A 16,181-nucleotide genomic window follows, 5' to 3' on the forward strand; every position below is an offset into this window, starting at 1 on the left:
TATGGATGGGTGTGTTGTTTCAATTAGGATCAATGTAAAATCCATCACTTTTTAGCTCAAAACACCTCATTTTCCAGAGGATTGGGATCAAGAGATAGTGATAGATGTGCGCTGACACATAAATATGTCCTGGTGTGTTATGGAGTAGTTTCTAAGCATAACTTAATATCTTATTTATATTCTGTTTAGAGAGAAGATACACTTACTTGAAGAATAAGTTAAAGAGTTACTATATATCTTAATTATTTATTCTAGGATAATCTATTTAATATCAAAGGTATCTCATCGTCTCATACCTAATTAACTAATGTCATTTAAGATATATGATTATTCATCCAAACAAGTATAGTCATAGGAATCGAACATTTGAATTTAAAAATATATGAATATATATTAATTTGTTATTATTTATTAATAAATAAATTAGAATAATTAGCAGATGAGACGCTAGGTTAAATGAGTACCTGATTAAAAAATATGTCCCTTCCTAAGATGTCATTTGCAAGTTTATTTTAAATTTTTAAATGAAATTTAATTGGGGATAATTTGGTGTTATATCACTTTTTCAAACAATTTTCTATTTAAAAAATTGGCTTTTTTCATGGCGCCCTCATACAAAACTTACCTCATTCTTCAAACAATTTATTGTAATTTTCTAGTAAATTAGAAAATGGAATGCAAATTTCACCCCTTGGTTATAGTGCACTGCAATAAATATTTATTGTCCTAAATCATAACAATGAAACAAAAATATCAATAATAATGAATATTTGAAATTTCAATTAACATATCTTAATTGTTGCAGAAGAGTATTTAAAACATCAGATATTTGTTCCATTGCATAACAGTTAATTAGTGATAATGGACATGATCCATTTCTAATAATGTTTGTTGTAGTTCCTTTTTAGTTTAGGCTTTGCAAAGATAAATGTTCATCTTAGGTTAAAATATAGTTAGAAAAGATTTGCTTACTTTAAAGGAACTTTTTCCCTGTGATGATTGATGAACCATATAAAGAATGTTTGTATGCTAAAAACTTCTTCCATGTAAAGCTTATTAGAAGTTTAAAACTTCTCAGACAATTAATAAAAAATCCCTCACTCAACTTTTTGCCATAACCATATGCATGCATTTTGATTGTAAAATGAGAATGTGATGATATATTCATCCTTGTTTTCAACTGCAGAAGATGAGAAACCCATAATCATGACATATGTAGTTAGAAATTGGTAATAAGAAAGTATGAGTATTGAATAGTAGATGTATGTTGGTGTACAAAAACTACAAAGTTTATTGTATTTTGGAGAATGTTTCATACAAATTTCAATATTACAAATTTTTTCCATGTCTAAGTCCGAAATTACAAAGCAAAAAAAGGCTTCCTATTAGGCAATTGATCAATTGGATGTAGCAGAAATTAAACATTGCATTGGATGCATACAATTCTTAAGTATCAAATTACCCAAACCAAATCAAACTTCATTTTTACAAGAAAATCATGCAACACCAAAACACAAGAAACCAAGAAACACAAAATTTAAAGAATAAATAAAGGAGTGCAATGTGCTGGAATCTTGATATAGCAAATTCAAATGCAGCTGCCAAATTGATCTTCATATTCTTCAAGTCTACATCATTGCCACGGAAACTAAAGCTATTCCAAGCATAATCATTGTTGTTCGATGAATGCAAACCGAACTCACTGCTCCAGACTTATTATCTTGATCCTGAGTTGTGTCATCTTCACCTTGTGCAGCTGAATTATCCTTAGCAGCTTTAGGAGCCTTGGCAATAGTTGGAGCCAAAGCTGGAGCCTTGGTTGCAAAGAAGTCCAAAGGAAGAAGCACCTTATCCAAACGATAAATGGCGAGCTTGTTATCCGAGTAAACTACCCCTACAATGGAGGCATTGACTACCCCAGTTGAAATGTTCACACTGTTACCCAATGCATTCACATTCAATGGCAACCTTGCAGGGTCTTTACCTGCCACTGTCTGCACAGGGTTACTCAGGGAATCAAAATTTGAGCTTGAAACATACTCAGGTAGAATGTGGAACTGCAACAGTTCGATCTTTTGGCCTTCGTTTAGCGAGTTGAGGAAACCTGCTTTGAGGTTTGAGAAGGCAGCGTCATCCGGTGCAAGGATTGTTAAGCCTCCACTCTTGGCTGTTATGAGTTGTGAGTTAATGTTGTTCATGATTTCTGTGGTTTTCAGCAACCGGATTAGCACTGAAAATATTTTGGCCTTGTTGAGGATTCTGGTGATGTCATCAGGGACAGAATCTGAGGAGTCTGGTGATTGAGGTAAGGTAGGAACTAATGGTTTCGGCGATAGTGCCTCAGCATTCGAGGTAGGGGGAGTTTTTGCCGATGCTTTTGGGGCAGGTGCAGGTGAAATGGCCAAGATGGTGGAGGAAAACAGTAGGAAGAGTGAGAAGGAGAAGAGAGCTGTTTGTTTCATCTTTCAGCTGGCTTTGATGGTTGTAGAGGACAGTGAATAATTGAAATGCTTGTTGCAATGTGTGTTTGATGAGTTGAATATTTTTGAGTAGAGGCATTATATAGAGGCCAAGGAAATGATAGGTAGGTGAAATGTTATGATTGTGAAATTTGTAGTTGTGTTATTGTGAGGTATATCATCCCATCTATGGTGGAGAATAAGGATCTTTTATCTAATTGTTACTATTAGCATGATAGCATCTTTCAAAAAAGCTATGCATAAGATGTCATAAATTAAGATACATATTATGTTATGGTGAGTTGAGGATGAACATATGAGATTGTTGCTTTTTATAATCTATGTGCAAAGAATGTAATTGGAGAAGGTACTGATAGTGAAACCCTGAAAAATAACAAGATTTCTGCAAATGTAGTTTGAATCTGTATGTAATTCAATAACATGGATCGGTATATGTTTAAAAATAAATTGTTTTAAGTCTTCAATTTTGAGTTAGGACTGCAATTGGACTTTGGATTTTGGAGAAGTTTCATTTTCCTTTTACCAATTCTAGTTCCCTATCATATGCTTGCAACACACTCTTTATCAACACACATACACAGTTTCCTAAACTCACAATTTCGTGTATATTTCAGGTGTATGTCAATTTTGTATGGTGTGTGGCTTTTCACATGATCCTTTCCTTGGTCTCAGTTAAATCCAATGCATATAACTATATATGTAGTATTAATTTGGATTCGTTGTACTTCTGTTACATGGTGGAGTCTCTTGGAAAGATCATGAGGAGGATGATGATAGAGCAAATTTGGATTGATTATACTTTTTCCTAAGCATATCTTGAACTACTGGTATATCTTAGAGTTGCTAAAACAGTTATGATTTTTTTTGTTGCCTTTCCCTGTTATCTGTGAATTTTTTATAAAACTATAGCTTGGATAAATAGAATTCTGTGTTATAAGAAAAACAATCTTGACTAGTTAAGAAATTGAAAAATAGAAAGTGTTAGCATATTAAAAAGCTAACTGCATCTCATCTTGCTTAGTTTACCTCTTGAGTAGCCATATCTAATCCATAATTCAACCATCTTTTTTTTGTTGATCTGATCATAGTCTCATAAAGATTTAACTATTAACTATTTTTTTGGTTTTACAGTCAGTTTTGTCCGAGATACGTGGGACTGAGACTGCGGTGTTGCCGGAGGTGGTTTGTGATGTTTTGGCAAAGAAAAGAATCAGGCTCCAGTGAAGGAAGATCAGCCTCATTATATTAGTTGACAATGGTTAATTGGTTGGGAAATGCAAATGGTAGAACAGAACAAAATAAATTTATGCATCAATATTTTCTATTAATAGTTCTTTGATTACAAAATTCTCATATGCAATACACTATATGATTTTTTTCTTTGTTGGGGATGGAGGACTAGTAGATAGATAATAAATGGAAATCAATTTTTACCACACAAGCACAAACTGATGCCTTGATTCATACAACAGATAACACAATTATTGAAAAGCACTGCAAGTCTGCACATTGTTGATCATTTTTCAACTAATTCACAATAAAAATGCTGCTACTGCAACTATAGTAACTGCAAAAGAAACAAACATTCCATTCAACTGTTTCACAGTCACAGCAGCCGAATCGTCATCTGCTGCTGGAACTGCAGGCCCCTCTGCAGATTTCTTCTTAGATGCCTTAGTCTTTTCTGGTGCTGGAGCTGGTGCAGGGGTCTTAGCAACGAAGAAGTCGCGAGGAAGAAGCACCTTGTCTACTTGATAAACAGCAAGCTGGTGATCAGTGTAAACAGTGCCACCAAGTGTTGCATTAACAATGCCTGTTGTAAAGTTAACTTGGTTTCCTGAACTAGTCACATTGAGCGCCAACCTATCCGGATTTTCTCCGGCCTGTGTTCTTACAGGGTTGCTCAGAGTGGAGAAGTCTGTTGTGGAAACAAATGTGGGTAGCAAATGGAATTGGATGAGCTCATTCTTCTGCTGATCATTAAGCGAGTTGAGGAGGCCAGGTTTGAGGCTCGAAAAGGCGTTATCATTTGGTGCAAAAAAGGTTAAACCGCCGTTTGAGTTTATGAGTTGGGAGTTGATCTGGGTGGATACTTGGGTGGTTCGGAGAAGGTGGATTAGTGTGGTGAATCCTCCAGCCTTTTGGAGGATTCTGATTATGTCTGTTGGGGGTGTTGATGGTGCAAGCGCCTCGGCCGGAGCGGCCGCAGGCGATTGGGCTAATGTCGTAACGGTGGAATAGCAGCAGATTACTAGAACAAGTGGTAGAGCAAAGAACATACGCTTCATCATCACCATCTTTTGTTAAGGGGATTGTGGTGAGATGGAAAATGGAAGAATGGTCTTTGCAGTGAGTGGGTGATGTGGGAGTAATGGAGGAAGGGAAATATATGAAGGCTTAAGGGGTTTTTCATAAAGTTAGGTAGAATGTTTATTTGGAAATGTAAACCTTATACATCAATGAAAGGTGATATGTCAATGAAAACATTAATGTATTAGCCAGTTGGATTTTGCTTGTGAAGGCAGGAAAAGCAATGAGATATCAAGTTCCTGAATTGCTTTTGCAATATTGTGTAGAATTCAACTTATGTAATTCTTCTATAATACCAAAACAATCAAATGATTTAAGTGTTTGCCATTATCTTAAGGAAAAAGTTCACAAATTGCTTTTGGGTTGGGTGAGTTACGTGACTTAACCATTAACAATCCCTTGGATGTTAACCTCTCAGCTACATTGTATTGCTTACTTGTACCGTGTTATCTTAGTGTTATTGCCTATACAAGAATATAGCATTCTCTAGATTCTTCAATGTAAAGTGTTACTATAAATTGGAGTAAGCTGTTTTTTCAATCCTGTTTATCGAGTAAAAAAAAATGTGAAACGAGCATAATAATCACGAGTAGTAAAAAGGAAAAATAGCAAGTTTTGATGCATCATATAATTGGGTGAGATATTCGGCACAATAGTGAGTCAGACAGTCAAATTATGGCTATGGGGCTATAAAGCCATGACAATGCACTTCAAAGTTTGAACCTATTTTAAAATTACTAGCAATACTCTATATGCCTCAAATTTAGGCTTAATTTCAAAGTTTTAATTTCATCCTTTCTCTTTCAAATTAATTTCTGGGTTCTTTATTTATTTTTATTATAATTCATGAGACTCTCTCACACAATAAATTGACATCTTTGGTTAACTCTCCTCATTTCTTAAGTCCGCCTCTCCAATACTGGAGAGTCCAGTACTTGATAAGATTAAGACATATGACAATTTTTTTAACGGCGATGATTATACGTTATTTTTTATTAAAAAATAAATATAAATTCTTCAAAAAAATCTCATCCTCATATTCCAGTACTAGAGATGAGTTGAACTCGATTAAGGTATATTATCGAATGTTGATTGGTAAGTAAAATCTTCATTAAGATAAAGATCTACCATCGAGTTAGTATTGATATAGTGAAAGTTATTAACAATGTTAGGATTCACATCAGTGAGTAATATAACAAACTCAATACGACATTTTTATTTAATAGATTATTCTTTTAAGTTAAGGTGTTTAAACTCCTAACAAAAAAAAATTAGAAAGAAAAATTACCTGGATTTGACACATAAGTTTATAGTAACTATATTAACTATATTGACATAAAGAACTAACATGGAAGTAGGGATGATAATGGGTGTGAGTATTACTTTCCCGTGCTTAAACCCAAAATATTTATGGATATCCATATGGGTTGCGGGTATTTGTGGGTACCTAATGAATTTTTAATTTTAATTATATATTTATATAATTTGTAATAATCAATATGTAAAAATAATTGTTATATGAATAATAAAATATTTATATGATAAATTTATGATAATAGTCAACTATGTGTAATTTATTATGAAATAATAATAAAGTATAAGATATATAATCTTAAAATAATAATAAAAATTTAACTAAAAACTAAATATATAAATTTGCGGGTACCTGCGGGGCGGATATCACAAAACCCGCTCCCACCTATAAGCTATTATTGTGGGTACCGTACCCACGTGTCAGGTTTTTTGCCATCGAAGTTTGAATCAAATAAACAACAACAAAAATCTATTTGATGAAAAAATAACCAAATTAAAACTTAGAAATAAAATAAAGGAAGGCAAACATTGAAAACTTAAACCCTAAAAAAACTAAATTTTGGATAGTAGAAAAGTAGGGCAGTTTTTATCAGTGTTTTGCTTTAATTTACCATAACCGAGATTGAGTTTCATCTCCTCAAGAAGCATACCTGATCCAAATTCCTACCGTAAATTAAGTGGTTTAAATTATTTTTAATTTACATCAAAATTTAATATGCATTTGTTTTCATGAAGACTTTTGTGTGAAAGCATTCAACCTTTCCCAAACATAAAACTGGAAAAATTACATAGATATACAGTGTATGAACATATTATGAGATTAGAGTTGAATATAAATCTAGACAATAAGAGTTGAATATAAACATATTATGAGATTCGTTTTTCTTTTTACAAAACCAACAAATCTCATAATATGGTATTAATTAACTATTAACACCAAGAAGGATGTTGTATTATGAGTGTAATATTTGAGTGTAAAGATTTATCCTCATTGCTACATTTCTTTCTCTTTGTATTATTCAACCTTTTTATCAAAATACACCAAGAAGGATATTGCACACCAACAAAAATAAAATTCAGGGGTATATTATATGTTTTGATATATTTCCTTTTAACCTACCCAAACACAATAAGGATGTCAACTAAAAATAAAGTTCTTCTAACATGTCTATTATCTCATTAAGTTAAAATAGTCTCATGTAAGTTAATCAATGCATTTGGTAGTTTTTATTTTTTCATGAGAAAAAATCGTATACAATGAGTCGGTAATAAATTTTTATACTTTCAATATATTATTCATATTTAATATATTAACTCTTAAATAAAAAATAATATAAATAAATAAGTAGTGTATATATTACACTCTATCTTAAGTAATGAAGATCGGTTGATTCTGGTAATTGTTGGCTTAGTACTTTATTATGGATGGCTCTTCAATCTTGTGTATGTACATTAGGTAACATATATTCTGGAGCTATTTTTTTGATACTACCAAATGTATTTCCTCAACTTTTTTGGTAAGAAACTAATCTCCTTCATGATTCATGTTTGTTTCTCCTAACATGTGTCTCTCCCAAAAATTAAACCCTTAATCTTAAGGATCTAGTGTGGCATTACACCACTACACTAACGCATTGTTGACTATTCTAAATGTGAAGTAAAAAAGTCAGAATGTTTCATACAATTCTATCCCAAACCAAAAAAATCAAGATGAATGATCTACCTGTTTTATTTACTACTATTTACACATATGGGTAGTCCATTGTCTGAATATGAAGATTGATTTTTGTATGTTGAAAGACTTGTCCTTCATCTTTAGATTATTTAATGGATGATACTTTACATACTCTCATTTTCCACTCTATAACCAAGTTCTTGGATGAAGCGTAGTTTTAGGTGGGGTCATGGTGTAAATAAAAATAAACACTCTTAACCAAAGAAGCCCAATATAATTGATATAGAGTTGGATGGTGATTATCACACAAAAATGGGTTAATGTGAATTTCTGTTACAACCTACCATGCGATATGTTACTATCACTCATTTGAATGATGCTCCAACCAAGCCCACCAACACTTTTCAACATCATTGTAAAATTGTGGTCCTAGTCTAAAAAATTATGTTACGTCAATTAAAAAATTTAAAATTTTATTATTTATTTGTTGATTCGTCATTTATTACTCATTATTATAAATATATTACATTTATTATGAATAATTACCATTTATTACTTATATTGATATTAAAACATTATCTAAATTTTTTAAATATTCAAAAAATTATATTATTATATTATTGCAGTTATTCCCATACAAATAAACGAATAAATAGAACAATTTAAGAAAATAAATAAATCAAGTAAAATAAAACAAATTATAATAAAATAAAAAAATTAGGGTCAGAGCGAAAAAATGTAATTATATAAATACCCATCTTTATAAAAGTACTGAACTTACCTATAAAAATTACAAGAATATCCATTGTTGACTAAAGATAATATTGACTTTATAAAATCATGGAAATCACATTGATACTCTTAATTAGATAAAAATAATTTAATGACTTTATGAACTCACAAAAATAATCATAATACCTAGTTGGGTAAAACTAATTTAACGATTTTATAAAATAAAAAAATGACTATAATATTCATAGTTGGGTAAAATTAATTTAACGACTATATAAAAATAACAAAATTTACCATAATACATTAACACCTGAAGTTGGATAAAAATAATCATTGACTTTAAAAATCTTGAAATTGACCATACTTTTTTTAACTAGGTAAAAATAATTATACGGCTTCATAAAATCATAAAATGTTTCATATTGTAATTTTCTTTCATTTCTCCGCTCTTTTCCCATATATTAAAATAGTGGAATATAATTAGGTGTTTACCGGTGTTATTAAACTCTTACGGATCAATGACCCGGTCATGGTACTAAGTCAATGAGTTATTGGTCTAATTAGTGAGACAATGGTGAAACTGATTAACTCGGTTTACATTAAAAATTCTAAAAAATTCACAATACTACATAACAACATTTAATAATTCTATTAAACAACCAATAAGAAAGATTTTTCTTCTATAAAATGACACAAATAAGTTTAAAATATCATCAAACAACATATAAACTATGTTTTAAGTACAACAAAAGTGTACAATAAATTTAAAAGTTGATTAAATAACAAAGATTTGCTATAACATAAGTTAATAAATGATGAACATGACTACAGATAAGTTAAAAGTACTTGATTTTTTCACCGAATATTACATTGACTTGGTTGTATTTTTAAAAATTATTTTTTTGATTGACTCGGTCGGTCCGACCATCCGAGTCATCAGTTTTAAGTTTAAACTAACTGAGTTAACCTAGTTTTGACGCAAAACTAGTTAGATGAGAGACTGATCAGACCAATTAGATGTCTAATTCATGGTTGAACCAGTCAAACTGACCAGTCCGAGCCAAGTTTTATAACATTGATGTTTATAATTTTATGCGAGAGAAATTTGGCATAATTCCATAAAACAACAACTATGTACGACTTGTATATGAGACATATCCAAGTTCCCATTAATTTGTTTTTATTGTCATATTTTGTTTTGTACTATTGAAGTATTAAGAATACTTCCAAAGTTTTGGTTAACTAATCATTTTTAGTGTGTGTAATTATTTCTTATAATAACTTTTACTTTCAAAAATCGAATGTTAACTTTTGATCATTTTGAGAATATAGTAGAGCCTTATCATACTAGACCAATACTTTGTTGATATTTTTAGTGTCATATAACATAATCTATAAATTAATTAACATTATTGGCTATAACCCAAAAAAGAAGCTCAATTAATAAAGATACCAATTAAAACGTGAATCTGTACGTTTGATTTCCTACCATTAATCATATCTAACACATGTTGAAAAGAACACCATTTCCTCTATGATCCAACACACACCCAATCCTATTCTCACCTCTTCAGTTATCTATATAAACCTCGTTACATAAATGTTACTCCAAAGACAACTTATACTAAGAAAAAACAGTGACCTCGTATAAGCATTGATCGAAGAAGACAACACAAGCATCATAGAACACACAATCATTGTTTACTAGATATTGCTAAACGTAGCTTATCATTCTCTGCAACCTCTACTCTTCTCCATTCCCATAATTATCCATTCCCATTGGTTCAAGTTTCATTTTTTTTGTTCACAAAGCGGCCAAGTAACTACACCATTTTACGTATACCATACTACAACACAAAAAACATTTAAAGCCATCAACAATAACCAACCCATCACTTAGTTTTGTTTTGTTTTGTTTGTCTTATACTTTTATTTTTAATAACTGGATGTTGAAGCCATTTATGCTATTTGCTTCAAGATAATTATCACATGCCTTTAAATGCTATAACTTAAGGCAAAGGAGGGAATCATTCTTGTGCTGATTTGTTTTCTTATTTTCTATTGAGAAAGACAATGAGAGGGACTCAGAATATTGTGCTGTTTTTGCTGTGGTTTCTCAGCATTTATGTCACTGCTTCATTTTGTGCTAATGTAACATATGACAGCAGAGCATTGGTCATCGATGGCAAGCGCCGGGTTTTGATCTCTGGCGCTATTCACTATCCTCGTAGTGCTCCTCAGGTATATAGTATGTTATGTCATACATGAAATTGTTCACTTTCTGCATTGTCTTTCAAGTTTGTTGTTAAAAGGGTTAGTTTTGTTGTTGCAGATGTGGCCAGACCTTATCCAGAAATCCAAAGCTGGAGGTCTTGATGTTATTGAGACTTATGTCTTTTGGAACTTACATGAACCAGTTCAAGGCCAGGTTATACTCTCCTCTTTTGAGTCACCATTTGTTTTCTTCATATTGCTGTGTTCTTCACTCAACTCTTTTGCACTTGGACAAGTTCAAAATGAAAAGTACAGTCTAAAGTCAAAAAATGGAGTCCTGATAATCACTATCTCAACATATTATACACATAAATGTAATTGGTTTTATGACATGAATGATGGATTATATGATTGGAATGGCAGTTTAATTTTGAAGGAAGAGCAGATTTGCTGAAATTTGTGAAGGCAGTAGCAGCTGAAGGTCTATATGTGCTTCTCAGGATTGGTCCATACGTATGCGCCGAATGGAACTACGGGTAAATTTGGATTCTTTCTATATGATCTATGTACCTTTATACAGGGAAGTTCATATCTAATGGTGTTAAACTTTAATTTGTGAATAGTGGTTTCCCATTTTGGCTGCATTTAATTCCAGGAATTGAGTTCCGAACTGATAATGAACCATTCAAGGTAACCATTGTTTTATTTATCTATGATTCTCATCCTGATAAACCTGCTTTCTGCTATAATGTAAATTTGATTTGTCTTTCAGGCTGAAATGCAAAGATTCACTACTAAGATTGTGGATATGATGAAGCAAGAAAAACTCTTTGCCTCACAGGGTGGACCTATTATTTTATCTCAGGTTTCTTTTCTTCAAAAAAAGTTATTAAATACATATGATTGGTTTCTTTTCTGAAAAATTATGGCAACCAAATGTGTAAGGCTGAAAACATTGTTATCTTTTTTAAGTAAAAATATATTAAGCATTTTCTAATGCTAGATTGAAAATGAGTATGGGAACATTGATTCGGCCTTCGGTCCTGCTGGTAAATCCTACATGAAATGGGCAGCATCAATGGCTACATCTCTCGATATCGGGGTTCCCTGGGTCATGTGCCAGCAGAGTGATGCCCCTGATCCAATTGTAAGTTTTCCATTTTCAACTGTCCACATCAAATGTTATATGCTATGTTTTAAAATGTTGTCCTTCTACAATGTTACTACTATATTGTCTACACTCTACTATCATTGTTCCTGATTGTTATATTGTTTATTATTTACAGATTAACACGTGCAATGGATTTTACTGTGATCAATTCACACCAAACAGCAACACAAAACCAAAATTTTGGACTGAGAATTGGAGTGGATGGTTAGTGTCCTTTTCTTAATGAATCATTTAGTAATTTGAATAGCATAATCTAATAAAAAATGTTCTTAATGATTCATTTTTTAATTTCTCTTGTAACTTTTTGCATTCTTTTCAATGGAAGGTTTTTTACATACGGAAACGCGGTGCCTTACAGACCTGTGGAAGATCTTGCCTTTGCTGTGGCACGCTTTTACCAGCGAGGTGGAACCCTGCAAAATTACTACATGGTAATGCAACCTTACATTTAGTTCAAGCTCAAAATTAATACACAAGCATGAAAAAAGCTTACCACAACATTTTGATTCCTTGCTCTGAAACAGTACCATGGAGGGACCAATTTTGGCAGGACTACAGGTGGACCTTACATTTCTACAAGTTATGATTATGATGCACCACTTGATGAGTATGGTATGCATCTTTTTACCTTCATATTCGATATTTATTGCAACTCGAGGATACAAGCTTATTTTGTATGTAGAAGACAAGAAAATTATAGTGAACTGTATGTTTTTGTTTAAATACTTTAACTGCATAATGCAGGAACTTTGAGACAGCCTAAGTGGGGTCATCTTAAAGATGTGCATAAGGCCATAAAGCTTTGCGAAAAAGCACTCGTAGCTATTGATCCAACAATTACATCACCTGCTTCAAATATAGAGGTATAAGTGGCCTTTAAAAAATGGACTCTATTATTTCTGCACTAACTTCTTCTATATTGAATACTTCTTAACTCACGAGGGGCAGACGTGTATGCCAAAAGAGATTAGTACAGGACCGAAAAAGAATATTCATTATGTATGTTATTTGAAAGATTGATTACTGGCTCTCTGCTCTATAAATAATGTTCTTTTGTAATTTAAACCAGGTTGCAGTTTACAAGACAGGAGATGTTTGTGCTGCCTTCCTCGCCAATATCGATGCCACATCGGATGCAACTGTGAATTTTGAGGGAAGTTCATATCAATTGCCTGCATGGTCTGTGAGCATCTTACCGGACTGCAAGAATGTTGTGCTTAATACTGCACAGGTTTTCCTCTTCAACTTTTTAATTTAAATAGACGGTTCAATTTGTTGGGATTGCTCTTAGAATTTTAATACAATATTCATTGTATGATTAATCTATCTATAGTCAAGATGTTTTATGTTATCTTCTATCCCATGTAGTAATTAGTATAAACTGAAGTAAATTATGGCACGACAGATTAATTCGGAATCTTGGATTTCGAGCTTCACAACTGAGTCTTCAAAAGAAGTGGTTGGTTCCTTGAAAGATTCTATCACAGGATGGAGTTGGATAGATGAACCTCTTGGCATTTCAAAGAATAATACATTCTCAAAACATGGATTGGTTGAGCAATTAAGGACAACAGGTGATACAAGTGACTATTTGTGGTACTCATTAAGGTACATATATACGAACTCCAAGGTTGAGAAAGCTTTCTTCTTGCTTGTAATTCTCGGCCCTAAGATAACGTTTTCATGGTTTTTTTTCTTGAAGCATTGATTTCGTAGATGATACTAGTGCTCAAACTGTCCTTCATATTCAATCCCTTGGTCATGCCCTTCATGCTTTTATAAATGGGAAGCTTGCAAGTAAATACAAATTCATCATAGTTGTTCCTTCCTAAAATATACTGTTCTTTCTTTCATTTCAATTAAAAATTTCACGGAGTTGTCTAATATCGATCCGTGATATTTCAGGGAGTGAAACAGGTAATGCTAATATTAATGTAGACATCCCTGTCACACTTTTGACCGGGAAGAACACAATTGAGCTCCTGAGTGTAGCTGTGGGACTTCAGGTTCAGCTTTTCTGATTATAATCTATATAAGCATTTATAATTTCTTTTCTGATTACCATTGTGTCATTTCTCATCGCTACATCAGCTAATGTGAACCTTACGCAACAGAACTATGGAGCGTTTTTTGAAGAAACGGGTGCTGGGATCACTGGTCCAGTGACATTGAAAGGTTTGAAGAATGGCAGCACTATAGATCTTTCCTCCCAGGAGTGGACATTTCAGGTTAGTCTCAGTTTAACTTAAAAGCTGAAATAAATTGGATTCCACTTTTCCATTTTAATTGAAGTTGTATAATATAATCTGTAATTTGTAAATGCAGGTTGGACTTAAAGGTGAAGAGTTAGATCTACCTAATGGAAGTTCTGGACAGTGGAATTCACAATCTACTTTACCTAAGGATAAACCCTTGACTTGGTACAAGGTAATCTTCATAACAAATAGCATCTGTTAAAATTCTCAATTCTTTCTTAATTGTCATACCAATATCATGACTTCATAAGTAGATCAAGTCTCCTTGCATCTTTTTGGTTCGACTGGTTTTCGAGTACAGTGTGAATTGTCCAACCTGGTTTGAACCTGTTAGTTTATGTCCTGTACATATATTTGTTTTGTTCAGAAACATTTCGAACTTTCTGGCATCCAAACAACTGCATAGGACTTCTGTTATTACTTATCTCATGGTAATGCGCAGTTAAATGCTTCACTTCTTTTGTGAATCTAATACTTATTTATTGTTTTAACTGGCTGTGTTTGCATCTTATATCTTGACAATGACATACTACAATGAAAATTAAGGGAATACTACTACGAGACAGATTATTTTGCTACTAACTAATGGTGATACTAATATATGTTGGATTAGACAAATTTTGCTGCTCCCTCCGGAACAAATCCGGTTGCAATTGACTTCACAGGGATGGGGAAAGGTGAGGCTTGGGTGAACGGGCAAAGCATCGGGCGATACTGGCTTAGAGATGTCTCTACACATGGTGGTTGTACCGACTCATGCAACTATAGAGGGGCATATAGTTCATCCAAATGTCTCAAAAATTGTGGGAAACCATCACAATCATTGTAAGTGTTTAGATATTCTAGATGGGCTAAAGTTGAAATGGTCTTGATTTTTTTTGAAAGTGGAGGCAATCCTGTTAGAAATTTATTGAGTTACTAATCCTGCAGATACCATGTACCGCGTTCGTGGTTGCAACCAGATAGCAACACTCTTGTATTGTTTGAGGAAAGTGGAGGAAACCCTACATGGATCACTTTTGCGACAAAACGGATAGGAAGCTTGTGCTCAAATGTAGCTGAATCTCACCCTCCACCTGTAGATAAGTGGAACTCAGGCACAGTAGGGCCTGTTCTATCACTTGAGTGCCCTTATCCTAATCAGGTGATCTCTTCCATTAACTTTGCAAGTTTCGGAACGCCCCGTGGGACTTGTGGGAACTTCGAACATGGAGATTGCAGCAGCGACGGGGTTCTACCTATTGTGCAGAAGGTGTTATTCAGCTTCCTCTTCTTGACATCATAAGTTCATATTCATTTTGCTTAGTTACTTTTGGTGATTTTCATTTCGGTTTAGGCTACTGATTCTAATGAGTTTTAACAGGCCTGCATCGGATTAAGCAATTGCAGTATTGGAGTATCAATTAATACATTTGGAGATCCATGCCCAAATGTTGTTAAGAGTTTAGCTGTTGAAGCTGCCTGTGCATAGACATGTTTCAAGCCTTCTTACTTCCCAGCTTAGACAAAGATGAAGAGAATTCCCCAAGTGTCTTATAGACTCTTCTTTGTTGAAGAAGATTCCTGATTAGCTAAACTAAAATAGTATTGTAATAGCAAACCAGGAACAGAAATGACAAATAAAACAGTGTATTGCTATTTGCAATAAAAAGAAATGTGTTGATGTAGCAACATATATGATAAGTGGTAATTTTCACTTGAAAGCAACCAATGTCACACTTCTTCCATTTTTAATGTCTTACTATCAATAACAAGCTGAGAGCATGTTCAGCCAAATTGAAACTCCATTATTGTTAGATAAATGTAGGCCCTTGTGAAGACTAAAAAGAAGGTTCCTAAATCTCTTTTCATTTATATAAAAATAAGCTTTTTCCAATACCTGGGTGATAAGATATATGATGTGAATTAAAATAGGTGCAAAGCTTTGATTCCAATAAATTGACATTCCATCTTCATCAATTTTGCTCACTAAGTTTAGATGACTATTTCTTTGTCTTGGAACCATACTATTATGTATTTATCATAGATAT

At 32.9% G+C, this 16,181-nt stretch overlaps 3 protein-coding genes across 3 annotated transcripts; 1 reads left to right on the forward strand and 2 right to left on the reverse strand.

Annotated features, from left to right (window-relative positions):
• Positions 1,414-2,617, reverse strand: LOC109352718 (fasciclin-like arabinogalactan protein 12). The gene has a single exon (XM_019594900.1). It carries the CDS (start codon positions 2,460-2,462, stop codon positions 1,629-1,631), a length of 834 nt encoding a protein of 277 aa, XP_019450445.1. The 5' UTR covers positions 2,463-2,617; the 3' UTR covers positions 1,414-1,628.
• LOC109351645 (fasciclin-like arabinogalactan protein 12) lies at positions 3,773-5,041 on the reverse strand. The gene has a single exon (XM_019593179.1). The coding sequence runs from the start codon at positions 4,775-4,777 to the stop codon at positions 4,013-4,015; it is 765 nt and encodes a 254-aa protein (XP_019448724.1). The 5' UTR covers positions 4,778-5,041; the 3' UTR covers positions 3,773-4,012.
• LOC109351644 (beta-galactosidase 8-like) lies at positions 10,455-15,901 on the forward strand. The gene is made up of 19 exons (XM_019593177.1): positions 10,455-10,752; positions 10,844-10,939; positions 11,149-11,261; positions 11,349-11,415; positions 11,498-11,590; positions 11,729-11,872; positions 12,012-12,100; positions 12,222-12,327; positions 12,421-12,508; positions 12,641-12,759; positions 12,966-13,127; positions 13,302-13,504; positions 13,599-13,693; positions 13,802-13,902; positions 14,011-14,124; positions 14,222-14,323; positions 14,765-14,976; positions 15,082-15,403; positions 15,515-15,901. The coding sequence occupies exons 1-19, from the start codon at positions 10,585-10,587 to the stop codon at positions 15,620-15,622; spliced, it is 2,502 nt and encodes an 833-aa protein (XP_019448722.1). The 5' UTR covers positions 10,455-10,584; the 3' UTR covers positions 15,623-15,901.

Source organism: Lupinus angustifolius, chromosome LG07 (assembly GCF_001865875.1).
Source record: "Lupinus angustifolius cultivar Tanjil chromosome LG07, LupAngTanjil_v1.0, whole genome shotgun sequence".
Classification (NCBI taxonomy): Eukaryota; Viridiplantae; Streptophyta; class Magnoliopsida; order Fabales; family Fabaceae; genus Lupinus; species Lupinus angustifolius.

Coding starts and splice junctions, on each gene's coding strand:
- LOC109352718 (XM_019594900.1), bottom strand. CDS start 2,462: ATGAAACAAACAGCTCTCTTCTCCTTCTCACTCTTCCTACTGTTTTCC.
- LOC109351644 (XM_019593177.1), top strand. CDS start 10,585: ATGAGAGGGACTCAGAATATTGTGCTGTTTTTGCTGTGGTTTCTCAGC. Junction 13,903..14,010: donor GTGTAGCTGTGGGACTTCAG/GTTCAGCTTTTC, acceptor CTTACGCAACAG/AACTATGGAGCGTTTTTTGA. Junction 14,125..14,221: donor CCCAGGAGTGGACATTTCAG/GTTAGTCTCAGT, acceptor TTGTAAATGCAG/GTTGGACTTAAAGGTGAAGA.
- LOC109351645 (XM_019593179.1), bottom strand. CDS start 4,777: ATGGTGATGATGAAGCGTATGTTCTTTGCTCTACCACTTGTTCTAGTA.